Source organism: Lutra lutra, chromosome 12 (genome assembly GCF_902655055.1).
Source record: "Lutra lutra chromosome 12, mLutLut1.2, whole genome shotgun sequence".
Taxonomy (NCBI): Eukaryota; Metazoa; Chordata; class Mammalia; order Carnivora; family Mustelidae; genus Lutra; species Lutra lutra.
Genome location: NC_062289.1, coordinates 36166125 through 36181417, shown reverse-complemented (window position 1 = coordinate 36181417; position 15293 = coordinate 36166125). Strand labels below are relative to the sequence as shown.

The 15293-nt window shown below is 37.9% G+C and overlaps 1 protein-coding gene across 8 annotated transcripts in view; it reads left to right on the top strand.

Moving 5' to 3' along the window:
• Window positions 1-15293, top strand: part of KIAA1328 (KIAA1328 ortholog) — a 321215-nt gene that overhangs the window by 257620 nt on the left and 48302 nt on the right. For all 8 annotated transcript variants that reach the window (XM_047697425.1, XM_047697424.1, XM_047697431.1 and 5 more), the window contains one exon: window positions 2787-2968. In XM_047697425.1, coding sequence (XP_047553381.1) covers window positions 2787-2968 — 182 coding nt within the window. The remainder of the gene's footprint in view (window positions 1-2786; window positions 2969-15293) is intronic.

Genomic DNA, 15293 nt, shown 5'->3' with positions numbered 1-15293 from the left:
AACTTTGCAGGATAGTTTTTTCCTTGTTCTTGGTCATTTTTATCTTGAATTCCCTCAATACAAATTCCAGATCTTCACTTCTCTCCTCAATACCCATTTCTTTCACTCACAAGAATGAATTTACCTCCTGCTTCACTGAGAACCCTGAAAGTGAAGTATGTACTTCCTCAACTCTGTCCCAACCCCACCACTGTTAAGTCAGCCAGCCAAGTACCAAAACACTATAGAATTATTGATCCAAATGCGTTCTTGAAATATCTTCCCAAATGTTTTATAAGTAACTCAGCCTACATTTAATTTCTCCCACATTCCCAATCTTTCCTCTCTGTATTGCCTATGCCCCCATAATTCTGCCAGTCATTCTCACTACCTTTTCCCTTCATTTTTCACATTCAAATACTCGTCAACTCCTACTGATTTTAAATCCTAAATATGGTTTTTAAACCATCTCTCTTCATTTCATATGACTGCTTCTCCATCCCAACCCTCTATCATAGTGTTTTTTTTATTGATTCTTCTATTGAATATTTGCCTTCAGTTTTCCCGTTACAAATAATCCTGCAATGACTGTCCTTGAACAAATATCCTCATGTTGTTGTTACTGTAATACCATTATGATAACTTCTTAAAAGCAGAATTATTAAGAGGTAGATGCATAAAATGCTCTACCAATTTGCAGTTCCTCCTGTAATGCATTACAGCGCTCTTGTCCCTGCACCCTCACTGACACTGAGTATTATACTCCCCCCTTAAGGGAGGAGTTTCTGGTTTTAGGTTTAGGTCTTGATTTTTAATGGAAAGTCTGATCGTGTTTGTAATCCTAGGAAAGAATCCAGTTGAGAGGAGGAGTTTGTAAATTATAAGAAAAGGAGATAACTGACAGGCTCTAGTCACAGAGGGTGTAGGTCAGTGATACCAAGAATATGAATAAAAGGTGTGATTTTCTTCTGAGACACTAACAGGGATAGTAGATAGGTAAAGATGGAAATAAATGCAAAGGAAATAAGAAAAATTTTGTAGTCATCTTTATTTTAAAGAAATTAGAAGCCAAGTCCCCTGTTGAGATAGAGGATCTGGTTTATTTGAGAGAGAGTGCAGGAGCACAAGCACTCTCTCTTTCAAATACATAAAATCTTTAAAAAAAGAAAAAGAACAAGCAGAGATGGGGGCACCTGGGTAGCTCAGTCAATTAAGTGTCTGACTCTTGATTTGTACTCAGGTTGTGATCTCAGGGTTGTGGGATCGATAGAGCCCCACTGCAGGATCCACGCTTGGTGGGGAGTCTGCTTGGGATTCTTTCTTTCCCTAACCATTTCTCCCTCCTTCTGCCCCTCCCCAGCACCCCCCCAACTCATGCATGCTGTCTCGAAAGAAAGAGAGAAAGTAGGAAAGAAAGAGAGAGAGAGGAAGGAAGAAAAGAAAAGAGAAAAGAAAAAAAAAAAAGGCAGAGATGTAGTCCTTGGATTTGCCTACATCTAGAGCTTCTAGGTTAAAGTAAAATTATCTTACATTCACAGAGAGGTAGTTTTATTCTCTTCCTTTTCCTTTCCCATGAATAGAAGTTATATGAGCTAAGATATACATCCACTGGTTAGTCCACATGGGAAAATGATCCCTGAGTTCTGTTATTAAAAAAAAAATTTTAAGAGTATAAATTTAATATACTGCAATATACAAACAATAGTAGTTATTGTTTCTTTATATCACTCCAAACATAAAGCCACTTAATGTCTTGATTTTTATTAGTAAATTATGATATGAGCAAATATTATTAAAAATTCTGATCAACATAAACTAGAAGCCCAATGACTTAGATGGGTTTACATGATTTGAATCCTGGTCAAGAGCCCTGAGATTAGCAATGGATCCAGTAATACTCTGTCAACTTATTCAACTTATATACTTATATTCAACTTCTGGAGTTCAAATACCTTAATATTTAGACTCTACTTTTTGATTAAATGTCTTCTCTCTCTCTCTCTTTTTTTTTTTTTTTCACTTTAACTCTTACATTGTTTTTGGGCATGGGGAAGACAAAACCAAAGTTTCATGAGTCTGTGGTGAATTTAAGTGTAAAGGAAGAGGCTGGTAGAATAGTAAAGAATATACATCATTGGGACACTTCTCCCTAAAAAATAAAATGTTACAAGAGGAAATGTGTTAATGGTGGGAACACAGTTTATTAGAGAGAAAAACATAGGCACGTGTGTTTATTTTCAATAAAATTCCTTTTACTCCATACTTGCTTTGTTGACTTTGTAATGAACTTATGTGAGGACAGAGACCAGCTATTCCATATGCACCATTGTACTGCTCTGCACATACCCTGGGCACATAATAAATACTGTAACAATTGAAAATGAGAAACACAAATGCATTTTGAAGCAAATCAGTGATATTTTAATCCCTACTGTTCAATTTTAGTACTTGGAAACATTTTAGTTATGCAAGTCTTGTTTTAGCGTACTTTTTATTTCTACAGATATTCTGGTTCTTAGTCATACTCTGTGGCTTTATTAGCAGTTTCATGGGTCTGAGTCTCATTTCCCCAACTCCAAATATAAGCTTTTTGAGGATAAAGACCATTTCTTCTCTAAAATTATTGTGGCAAGATACAAAATAGACCTTCGGTAAATTATTCAAATTATACTTCAATAAAAAATAAGAAAAAGAAGTTCTTGCTGCCGTGAATTGCATTTCAACTTATGCTGAATTTATATGCCTTTATATGATCATGTACCCCCCTTCTGTGCTCTCTACAGCTCATTTATGTTTATTCTTTTCAGTTTATTGAAGTCAAAATGTGATGGGTGGCTGCTGGGAGCATCATCGTCCATCAAAAAACACCAAGAGTCCACTAACAGCAGTGAGAATAGAAGAGAGAAGAAGACAGTTGGGTTTCAATCACATACAGAAGATGATACCCTATGGACATGTCAAAAGAGAGATACATATCGACCCCAAAGAGGTAAGTTTAGCATTTATACGTAGCAAAAGAAGAAGCTGTTCTGGGGCCAGTTCTTGCTGGTGGGTGCTAGCCATGAACTCCAGATGACTTTTATCACCCCGAACAAGAGTTAAGTCTATTACCAATTGATGTGTGTCTGCAAGGCCACAGGTGGCACATCTGCTACATCACTGAATCACATCAGCCTTTCTCTTAGAATACTCTTATAAGCAACTGTCCGATTTGTCCCTCTTTGCAAGCAGCAAACTGTAAGGCTGATTTAACAGTAAGTATGGTTATAGGCATAAAATAATGTTCAAAGTGAGTAAAGAGGACCGGAAATTAAATGTAAATTTCTGCTGGGAGCGTAAATTCTAACAACTATAGTTAATCCTCAATTAACTAGAAATATGGAAAGGGTGAAGGAGAGGTCATAGACAATTCTACATTGTAGCTGAAATGACACTTCATAAGTCTGAAACATGTATTGCCTAGCAGTCTTTTAAATGCCACTAATTCTTCCTACTTTAGATGTCGCAGATTTTTTTTTTTAGATTTTATTTTTAAGTAAACTCTATACCCAACATGAGGCTTGAACTCACCACCTCAAGATCGAGTCACACACTCCACCAGCTGAGCCAGCTAGGCACCCAAATGTCATAGATATTTTAAAAGAAATCAATTATAAAATAACTGAAATGTTGAGCGAAGTGGTCAAAATTTAATTGTGTTTCCTCATTGTTTCTGGAATGGCTTATGGCTTCACCTCTCCTGAAATTATCAAGAGAAGGACTTCCCAGCAGAAGCAGCCAGTCCAAGCTTCCTTGTGCAGAGATGTGCAGGAAAGAGAGGGCCACAAGAAGTCCGGGAACCCCCTCTGCTCACAGCTTTTCCCCAAATAGCTCTGGCTTCCTTCTTTTTTTTTTTTTTAATTTATATTTTAGGTAATTAATGCGCAGTGCAGTACGATTCATCAGTTCCATACAACATCTAGCGCTCATCACAAGTGCCCTCCTTTCATGCCCATCAACCATCCAGCCCATCCCTCTGCCTATCTCCCTCCATCAGCCCCATTTGTACTCTCTCCTTAGGAGTCACTTAGAGCTTGTTTACTCTCTTCTTTACCCCCATATGTTTGTCTGTTTTCTTAAATTCCACACATGAGTGAGATCATGTGGTATTTGTCTTACTCTGACTGACTTACTTCACTTTGCATAACATCCTCTAGTTCCATCCACATATCTACCTCGTTTTTTTTTACTGGACTGGCACCTGCCCCACTCTGGTACTAAGCAACCAACTTTCCATAATCTCCCTGGCCACTCTTACATTCATTTGTTTGAAAAATGGGCAGCAGTTCAATAGAAGACCTTGTATACCACACTCTCATCCCCCGCCGCCTGTGTCATGATTTTCAGTTTTAACTATGATTAATCTAGAAGTTGTTTAATCTTTTTCCAAATAACTGAGAGATGATAATTAGTCCCAGATTCAGAAAAGGAACTATCCACATCTTGAAAAGCAGGTACATTTTTTTTGACATAAGGCAGAAGTTCTGCAGACCTCCATTGCCTTAGAACAACTTAGAACAACTTTTGTCTTTGTAGACTCTGCTACCAGAAACAAAAATGAGATTGAGGAGACTTCATCTCTGAGATAGAATCTTCTTTATTTTCTCTGTGAGTCCTTGAGAGATGGGAAACTTGTATTCTCTTCTTAGTCACTGCACTTTGGAAAATAGAGAACCAATCAAAACTGGTGTGTGTGGTGGTTACCCTGCAAGTCTTAACATAGTTTTCTGTTAACTTGTCAAAAAATTTGTGTTGTGTGCCAGCACGAAAATAAAATGGCAAAATGAGAAAAATGGAGTGTAATAGCAAAGGGACAAATGACTTGTGTTATTGGTTAAGACCACAGCTGCATTAGAAGGCTGCAGTTGAAAAGGCACTTTGAGAAAGGTACCATCAGGCCAGCCCTTACAGTAGTGGAGGTTAATCTCTCCCGGGCCCAGCTACGGAAGCTATAAGCCTGGAAAGGGCTTGTGTCCAAAAAAAATCAATTTCTAATTTGAAACAAAATCATTTTTGACTAACAGGGGTTCAGAACCCATTACTTTTTGCTGTATAGTCTGCTGACATTTCAGCACTTTCTGTTGTGCACAATGAATCCTAATAGTCATTTTATAATGTTGCTATACCAATCAATTTAACCAAGACAAAGCTGTTACAATTCTGCAAAGTTTTCAGGAACAGTTTTCACTTACGGTTTTATTTTTTTGTTAGCTTTTTTCCTTTGTGTGTGTGTTGGTTGGGGGGGTGAGGTTGTTTTGTTGCAGTGGAAAAAAAAATAAACTTTCTCATTTTTTTAAGAGAGTTTTGTTTTAAGGTGTTCACAGGAATTAACTTTTTTTTTCTACTTATAAGATTATCATGTAAGGAGTGTCTGGATGGTTCAGTCAGTTAAGTGTCCAACTCTCCAAGTCATCTTGGGTCATGATCTCAGGGTCATGAGATCAAGCCCCGAGTCAAGCCCTGCACTGAGCATGGAGCCTGCTTAAGATTTTCTCTCTGCTTCTCCCTCTCTCCTGTGACCCTCCCTGTCCCATTCATGCACATGCACTCCATCTCTCTCTTTAAAAAAAAAAAAAAAGAGGATCGTCATGTATTTTTCTCTTCTTTTATTCTGATATGGAGCCATTGCCAAATTACAGTATAGCTGATCATTGAGGAGCTGCAGCTGCCCGTCTGAGTCCTTCTGCTCATGGCAGTGCTGGTATGCGCAGATCACACAACAGAGCAGTTACAACAGCGGCCTTTCCAGTGGCGCACAGACAGATGGGAGACCGGCTTTACAAGTGTGCTGCAAGGGGTTTGGACACCCTGTGTAATGTTAAGACCAGTAACCTAGCACTAATTGCCTCAGTCACACTGCTTGGTTTAGTGGCTCCTTAATTGCTTTCCCTTCTTTAGTGTGTCTAATTTTTTTAACCTACTTTTCTTCTTCGTTTCTTTTGTTGTCTTTAATCATTAAGTACCACGTAGGATGTTTACTGCAGGGCCATTAATCTTTATTATCCATCCCTTATTCCTCTACCTTCTCTGTCCTCCTCACCATTCTGTCAACTTTATTGATACTAAATATATAAAGAAAGACCTGACTCTTAAGAAAAGACCTTTGCGGGGGCGGGGTGGGGAGTGGAAGGGAGGAATAGGGTGGCTGGGTGATGGACATTGGGGAGCGTATGTGCTATGGTGAGTGCTATGAATTGTGTGAGACTGATGACTCACAGACCCATACCCCTGAAGCAGATAATACATTATGTGTTAATTTAAAAAAAAAAAAAGAAAGAAAGAAACAACCTTGAGATCACAACAACGTGTACAGTTTTGTCAGAATCATGCTAAAAATATAATTTGTTTTTCAATCATCAATGCTTGGTATATTCTATTTTAATTGCCTTTATTGAGCTATGTGGAACCAGGAGAAATTACTTAGGAAAATCTAAACTTGAGTCAAGAACTTTTAAGCCAAAGGCACAAATCTGGAAACAACACTGTTCATTCCTTTTTTCCTCCCTACTCAGCGGTGGTTGTTTTTTTGTTTTTATTTCCCTCTCCCAGCTTGCCTCCAACCACCCTTTTCTTATCAATCACCGATTCCCTTTCATAAGAGCCCGCCAAGCTGAGGGCATTTTTTTTCTCTGTGATGCTGACAGACTAGCAGAGGCCGTGAGGACACTGAGCAGACATGTTCCAGAATCGAAATGTTAGACCTCAGGACTTGGCATTGTCCATTTCTAAGCGAGGCTGCAAAGCCATCCCAAAGCCCCCTGCTACAGTTAGAGCTATGCCTGTTTGTTCCTTCTCCATGGATCTCTGAGTCTTCTTAAAACTTCAAGAGAGGCTAAACCTAAAGTAATTTGGATTTAACTGATGGCATTGACCATGCCCCCCATTTTGACTTTGGGCTTTTTTCGGCTATATAATATACAGCAGCTATCACTGGTTGACGGCCCCTGAGGGGCTCTGAAACACATTTTTCTTTTACTAGAAGAGGATTATTATAGACTCATCTGAAATGAGAAATAATCTTGAAACTCCTAGTTGTTCCTCTAAATAAGCCTGTGCTTGCAATGATACGAAATGTTCTTTGTAGTCCATGATGGATTAATATAGGTGATGATGTTAAAGAAATAAACAAGTTGGAGTATCCAAAGTTTAGAAGGCAGTTCCACTTTGCCTCTAAAGAACCCTTATTTGTTTCTTTTATTATTAATATCATAATCATTGTATGTTTAATCATTAGAAAAGGTATCACAAGATATTACTTCTGATTCTGAGAACTCTGAGCTAAAAGATTTATTAAAAGTTGATGCCTTTATCAACAGGACACAGAAGAAAGGAATAGTATAGTGCTATGCATAAAGCCAGATATGTAGATGAAATTGTCCTGCTTAGTCCCGCCCCTTTTTTTTTAAGATTTTATTTATTTATTTGACAGAGAGAGATCACAAGTAGGCAGAGAGGCAGGCAGAGAGAGAGGGGGAAGCAGGCTCCCCGCCAAGCAGAGAGCCCGATGTGGGTCTCGATCCCAGGACCTCGGGACCATGACCTGAGCTGAAGGTAGAGGATCAACCCATTGAGCCACCCAGACGCCCCTGCTCAGTCCCTTTTAAAAAGGAATTCAAGGAACGCCTGTGTGGTTCAGCCAGTTAAGCCACTGCCTTCAGCTCAGGTCATGAGCCCAGGGTGCTGGGATCAAGTCCCACGATGGGCTCCTTATTCAGCAGGGGGCCTGCTTCTCTCTCTGCCTCTGCCTGCAGCTCTGCTTGCTTGTGCGTGCATGTGCGCTCTCTCTCTCTCTCTCTCTCTCTCTCTCTCTGACAAATAAATAAATAAATAAAATCCTAAAAAAAAAAAAAAAGGAATTCAGATGCAAGAGACCAGCATTAAGAGTTGAAGTTGCTGTATATGAAATATTTTCCCTTAAACCAGAACCACTACATTTCCCATTCTCTATAATAGAAGTATCTCAAAATACTTTATAACTTACTAATTTTTTATATTTTGTATCTTCTCCCACTAGAATATGAACACTATGTGGTTTACTGTTGCATCCCATAACAACATTGCTTAACATGTAGTAGGTACTCATTATATATTTCTTGAATGAATTGGTATAACATGATAGATCGATAGATTTCTCTTTCTGTGACTTTGCCCCATTTCCCAGCCATAAAGATCTGATCAGTTAGACCTTTGGATCTCAGTATCTACAATAATTAAGAAGTGTACATGCTTGTCCCTTCGGAGTCTTTATGCTGACTGATTATAGTGTCAAAAAACTCGGTAGAGTACGGTCTTGAAAACAGCACAGCCTTGAGAATCAAAAAAATTGTATGGTTTTTAAATTTTTATTTTATTCCGATTGAGATTTAATTTACATACAGTAAAACTGCATAGGTCTCAAATGTACAGTTTGATAAACTTTGACAATTGTCTACACCCATACAATTAAGATCGAGTACTTTTCTGTTGTTCCTGTTGTTGTTCACTCAGTGTTCCTTTCTAGTTATTCCCTCCCAAGGCCTCTTTCCTGTGTTTGCACATGGCTGCCTTCTGTATCCTCACATGGCCTTTTCTCTATGAGAATACATCCCTGGTGTGTCTCTCCCCCTGCCCCACCCCTTTTTTTTTAAGATTTTATTTATTTATTTGAGAGAAAGAGCATGAGCTGGAGGGAGGAGGGAGAGAGAATCTAAAGCAGACTCTGCACTGAGTTCCAAGCCCAATGCGGGGCTCGATCCCACAACCCAGAGATCCTGACCAAAGCCGAAACTAAGAGTCCACTGCTTGAGGGACTGAGCCACCTAGGCACCCCCTGTCTCTCTCTTCTTTAGAGACAAAGGATCATATTGGATTAAAAGCCATCTGTATGACCTCATTTAGCTTTAATTACATCTTTAAATGTCCTGTCTCCAAATATAGTCACATTCTGAGGTACAGTGAAAGTTAGGACTTCAACACATGAATTTGGACAGGGTTGGGGAGCACAATTCCGTCCATAACAACTACTTTTTTCCCAGTCTTTTTGCTTTTTATATCTTTTTCTTATATCATTATACTGCCTAGAACTTCTATTACAATATAGAATAAAATGGTAAAAGTGAACTTCCATAAGGAAGCCCTGATCTCATAGGGAAAGCAGTTCCCACCATTTAGTATGATTTTGGCTGTAAGTTTTTTGTAAATGCTCTTTATCAGGTGAAAGTTCCCTCCTCGTTTGCTGAGTGCCTTTATCATAGTGAGTGTTGAATCTCATCAGGTCTTTTTTGTGTACCTACTGAAATGACCATGCATTTTCTTTTTTTTTAATTCTGTTAATTTGATGAATTACACTGATTGGGAGATATTGGTGTGTAATATCTCTTTGGTAATGACCTTGTCAGGGTTTGGTAACAGAGTTATGCTGTGTCATAAATAAGTCAGGATGTCAGCAAAAATGGCAGAGTAGGGACTTCCAAAGCGCTCCCCCTACCACCTTCAACTCCCAGAAATACTGAAAATACTGGCGAAACTGCCAGAATCAGCCTTATCAGAACTCTGAAAGATAGTGAAAGATTAATAAAAATCAAGCAAATGCTTAGCCAGCAAAAAGGCCACTGAAACATAGAAGGAGAACTTTGTGGAATTTTAAGTTAGCCTTGTCCCATCCCCAACCCTTGCATGGCAGCATTCTTGAAGATGGCATCCTGAGTTCCAAGTATGAGCATCTGGTCCCAGAGAAAGCAGAATAGATCTTGTTCTCAAGGAATCGTGTTTGTCTCTTTTCACCTGTCTATTCCCTTAAACGATTCACACAGGGTTTTTCCTAAGCCTAACCTCTCTCAGGACAGAGAAGCAACTATACGTAGGACATTGCTTATAAACATTAAAAACCAAATGAACACACCACTGCTGCCTGACGTAAAAAAGTAATAGTTGAGCCAAACAATAGACACATCAAAAGCCAAGAAATTAGACAACATAGATGAAATGGATGAATTCCTAAAAAACACACAAACTACCAAAACTGGCGCAAGAAAGATAGGAAATCTGAATAGACCCAAACAAGTGAAGTGATTAAGTCATCAATCAAAAACCCCCCAAAAAAGACAAACCCAGGACTTGAAGCAGATGGCTTCACTGGTGAATTCTACCAAATATTTAAAGAATTAACCTAAATCCTTCTGGAACTCTTCCCCAAAAACACTTCTTCACTTATTCCAGGCCTCACTCTGATGCCAAAGCCAGACAAAGACATTATAAGAAAAGAAAACTGCACATCAGTATCACTTGTGAATATAGAAGAAAATCTCCTCAATAAAATACTAATAAAACTGGATGCAGCAGCATATTAAAAGAATTACATACCAAGTGGGATTTAGCTCAAGAATGCAAAGGTAGTTCAACACACAGAAACCAGCTAGTGCAAAAATCACGTATCAGTAGAATGAAGGGGAAACACGTCTGGCTGGCAGTCCACAGAGCGTGCAACTCTTGATCTCAGGGTCATGAGTTCAAGCCCTGCATTAGACTCCATTGCTGGGCGTGGAGCCTACTTAAAATTGAAAAAGAAAAGAAGAAATTATGCTAATTGAGGGAAGCAAGACACAAAAGGCCATATGTTGCATGATTTTACTGATATGAGATATCCAAAACAGGCAAAGCAGATTTATGGTCCCCAGGGACTTAGGAGAAGAAAATGGAGAATGACTGCTTCATTGTTACAGGGTTTTTGTCTGAAGTGATAAAAAACGTCTGGAATTAGGTCGTGTGATGGTTGCACAACATTGTGAATGGACCTAATACCAACAAACTATACACATTAAAATGGCTAAAATGGCAAATGTGTATTTTACCCCAATTTAAAAAAAATAAATGAGGTAGTATTTTCCCTCTCCTCTGTATTCTGTAAGAGGTTGCGTAAGATTGGTATTGTTTCTTCCTTACATGTTTTATGGAATCCACCACTGAAACATCTGGCTTGGAGTTGTTGCTTTTGTTGTTAGCGTTGATGGTGATGGTGGTGGTGTGTGTATGTATGGGTTTTCTTACTTTGGATTTTATTTTTCTTTAACAGATATTGGACTACTCAGATTTGTCATTTCTTTTTGTGTTCAATTTTGCTAAATTTTGCTTTTCATAGGATTCGCTCATTTCATCTAAGTTGTTGATTTTATTGGCTTAAAATTGTTTACAACATGCCTTTTCTTTAATGCACTTAACATCTGTAGTGATATACCTCTTTCATTCCTAATATTGATAATTTTTAATTTTCTCTCTTGATCAGCTTTGCTAGGGGGTAATCAATTTTACTGGCTTTTTAAAGAAAAAAAAACCTTTGCTTTTTGTTGATTTTTGTCTATTATGTGCTTGTTTTCTATTCCATTGATCCTTGTTCGTATTTTTTTATTTACTTTATACTAATTTGGGTTTAATTAGCTCTTTTTTCCCTAGCTCCTTAAATTGAAAACTGAGATCAATGATTTTAAATCTTTCTTCTTTTCTAATATACGTATGTAAAACTATAAATTTCTCTCTAAGCATTGTTTTAAGCTGCCTCCCACAAATTATGATAAGTTGTATTTTCATTATCATTCTTGTGTTAGCAAGACTAAAGCACCAGGAATGCTTGTCTGCTGATCAGAGTGTAAATTTATACAACCACTTTGGAAAACAGTTTTGCATTATTTATTGAAGATAAAGAACAAATACCCCATATCCAAGAGATTCCATTTCTAAATATATATACTAGAGAGAATCTCATACACACAATAATTAACTTACAAATATGTTCATAGCAGCTATATTTAGTTGGCTAGGCTAAAATACGGTAACAAATAGAAAAAATATCAACGGCTTAAGAAACGAGAAGTTTCTTCCAAGATCACCTTGAGTATAGAGGTCAGCAAACTTTGTTCATGGCCAAATCTCGTCCAATGCTTATTTTTGTAATTAAAGCTTTATTAGAATACAGCGATTTCCATTTTTTATGTATTGTCTGTGGATGCTTTCATACTACAATAACAGAGTTGAATAGTTACAACAGAAGCGCAATGGCCCACAAAGCTAGTATATCTACTAAGTGGCCCTGCCACAACAGGTCAGCAAGAAGTAGGAAGGTATAGAGTACACATGGAAGGTTTTTATAGAATAGGCCTCAAATGGCACATAAAACATCTACTAGTTTTCTAGCCTCTGAGCATATAATATCTACTAGTTTTCCAGCGGCTGACATGGGGCTTGATCCCACAACCCTGAGATCATTAGCTGAGCTGAAACCAAGAGTCAGACACTAAACCAACTGAGCCACCCAGGCGCCATGTGCACTTTTATTTTTAAAATGCGTATGTTGTCTTTGTGTGTGTGTGTGTGTGTGTGTGTGTGTGTGTGTAAACAGGTATGTAGTTTTATGAATATGCATAACTGTATGTAATTGTTGGTATACTTAATATGAAATCAAATTTTGTAGAAGAAATGAGTATAATTAAAAGCTGATATGTAACTTCCCAGAAACTTAATAAGGAATAGCACTTAAAGAATTAAGAAAAAGGAATAAGCTTGTCCTATGTCTTAGACCAATCATTCTCAACTTTTTGGGGGTCTCATGCCTTTTTAGAGTTTGATGAAAGCTATGGCCCCTTTCCTTAAAGAGTAATGGGCAGACACATTGTGCCTACAGTTATGAGGGAGTCACACGTTCATGAAGTATATCCATGGATTCCATAGGAGTCCCTGGGCCCTCTGTTAAAATCCCTTCTTTAAGCTGTCCTCATCAAATGTCAGTTATCCCAACTAAACTTTTGATAGAAGGATCAAAACAGAATAAATAAGACTAATGTTCAAGTCTTCTCTAATAGTGATTGCAGAGATAATTATATTCTTTCACCAGGCATATCTTCTTCCCTCACCTTACCCACAAGTCCCTCTCAGTTGTTTCTACTCCTGTTTACACATTTTAATTTCTCCTCACACCACCCAGGACTCTACCTAGACAGTTGTAGTAGTAATGTAATGAGCTGCTTTACCTGCCTCCGTTCTCTCTGTCCCACTCCATTCCAAGGTCTGCCACAGAAGTAATCTCTCCAAAGACCAGCTTGGTTTTTTTAATTGTGTTTGTTGCTGCTGTGTTTTATTTTTGGGCCAACTAGCACAGTGTTTAAGATTAGTTTGCAATACAAAGTCAAAACCCAGCCTCGTTCTTACTAGCTGTGTGATACTGGACATGCTGCTTGACCTTTCAGTTTCTACTTCCTTATCTATAAAATGAGGGCAATAATATAATTTAAGGACTGTTGGAAGGAATAATGAGATAATGCATATAAAGTGATTTAAAGTGATTAGCAAGGTACAAGGACATAATGATGCTCAATAAATATTTCCTGAATATATTAAATATTTAGCCTCAGGGTTTTTAATTGAATACTTTTGCTAATTCCGTGCTCCTTATTCCTTCCTATCAAAATACCATCTCCTGCATCAAATCTTCTTTAATCCTACAGCCATACATGATCTCTCCCACTTCTTAATTTCTCAGACTTGTTGTACTGTTTATTATGGGGGAATAGCCTAAAAGTAGAACTCTGGGATCAGATTATCTAGACATGAATATTGTCTCCATCACTTAACTAGTTTTGTGACCTTGGGCAGGTGATGTAAGTCCCCTATGGCTTATTTTACCTATCTGTAAATGAGATGTAAAAATAGTATCTATTGCAAAGGAGTTTTATGAGAATAAATATAACTAAATTCTAGAAATAGCAAAACTAGAGAGAGAGAACTAGAGGAGGGATAGGAACAAAACAGGAACTTTGGGGAGTGAGGAAATATCCTAAAATCAGATTGTAAAAAGAAATAAGTCAATCCCATGAAATTTTTTAAAAATTATTTATTTGAGAGGGAGAGCATGCACACGGAGGAGGAGCAGAGGGAGGGGTTAGGGAAAGGATCTCAAGCAGACTGGGTTGTGGTCATGCTTTCATAAGCTATATAAATTTACTACTATTTATCAAGCTGGTAAGTTTAAGATGGCTAAATTTTATGGTATTCAAATTATAATGAAGCTTTTTTAAAAAAAGATAAATGGTATATGGCAGAGGCCTAGAGCAGGACCAGGCACATACTAAGCATACCATATCTGTTAGCTGTTGTCACCTTATACTGCCTTGGGTTATTTGTGATTCTTCACCAGGTTGTTCAGAGTATCTCATGTTCTTACTGTCCCGTCTTCTTTACCGTCCCCTAAACTAACTCTGAGCTTAATCCTGACCCAGCCCTTGCCGATCATTAGGTACTTGGTAAATATTTACTGATAGGTGCACCACATGTACTGATGGAGTTTGTGTCTAGTATGAAAATATACTGGTTTGGGTTCAGGGTCCCACAGGTTTGTGTATACAAAGAAGACTGAATTGTGGATTTAGGTAGCTAGTCTTTTACGTCTATACATAATAGAGAACAGACAGTATTGAGTATAGCTTTTGAATACCAAGGATCATGGTGACTGTTTTGATGCTAATCTCTGCACATAGAAGACTCTTGCTTTCTCTGGGTCTGATTTTTCTCTGATAACACTGAGAAAGGGTACCATTCCCAGAATATAGAATACTATATTCTTGGCACTTGAGGGTCTGGTATTTGCAACACACCAAAGCTGTCTTCATGTTATTTGAATAGTTACACTTCCCTCGAAGAAAGAGTAAATCTTCCCAAATAATTTCTTTAAGCAGCCTGGGCTGTAGTTTTCCAGGAACCAGAAGAAAATTGTGAGTGAGATTCTTACAGTCTTGCAAGAAAAAGACAGGGATGTTTTGTGTTGTTTGGGAAGTAATATTAGGAAGGAAGAGGAGAAGGAGAAAATTATTGTTATTAGAAATAATAATTAGAAAACAAACAAAAACAAAAAAATCTTTCTGCCCATGCCATCTTATTTAGCACTCCAGAGGAGAAAAATAATTATTAACTGAACATTGCTTGTTAGAAAAGAACAGAGACCAAATCAGCCCTGGAATGGGTAGGTGAACATCTTTTCCAATCAGACACTTGTTTTAGCCCAGTGTACAGGTCTTTGAAAGAAGCATTCAAGATTTATGTCTGCCTTGAAAGTTTTAGGGGTAAGAGCAGTTTAACTTGGGGGATTTGGAGGTACAAAGTGCTGGGCTCAGAGAAACGAAATATGTTTCCTTAGAATGGTTAAAGGGAACAAAATAAAGCAATCTACCTTCTTGGTCATTTTCACAGTAAACTCAAACCAGCAGGAAGATGACAGGCCATCAGGTTTAAAAACAAAATCAGTAGCTAGTCTG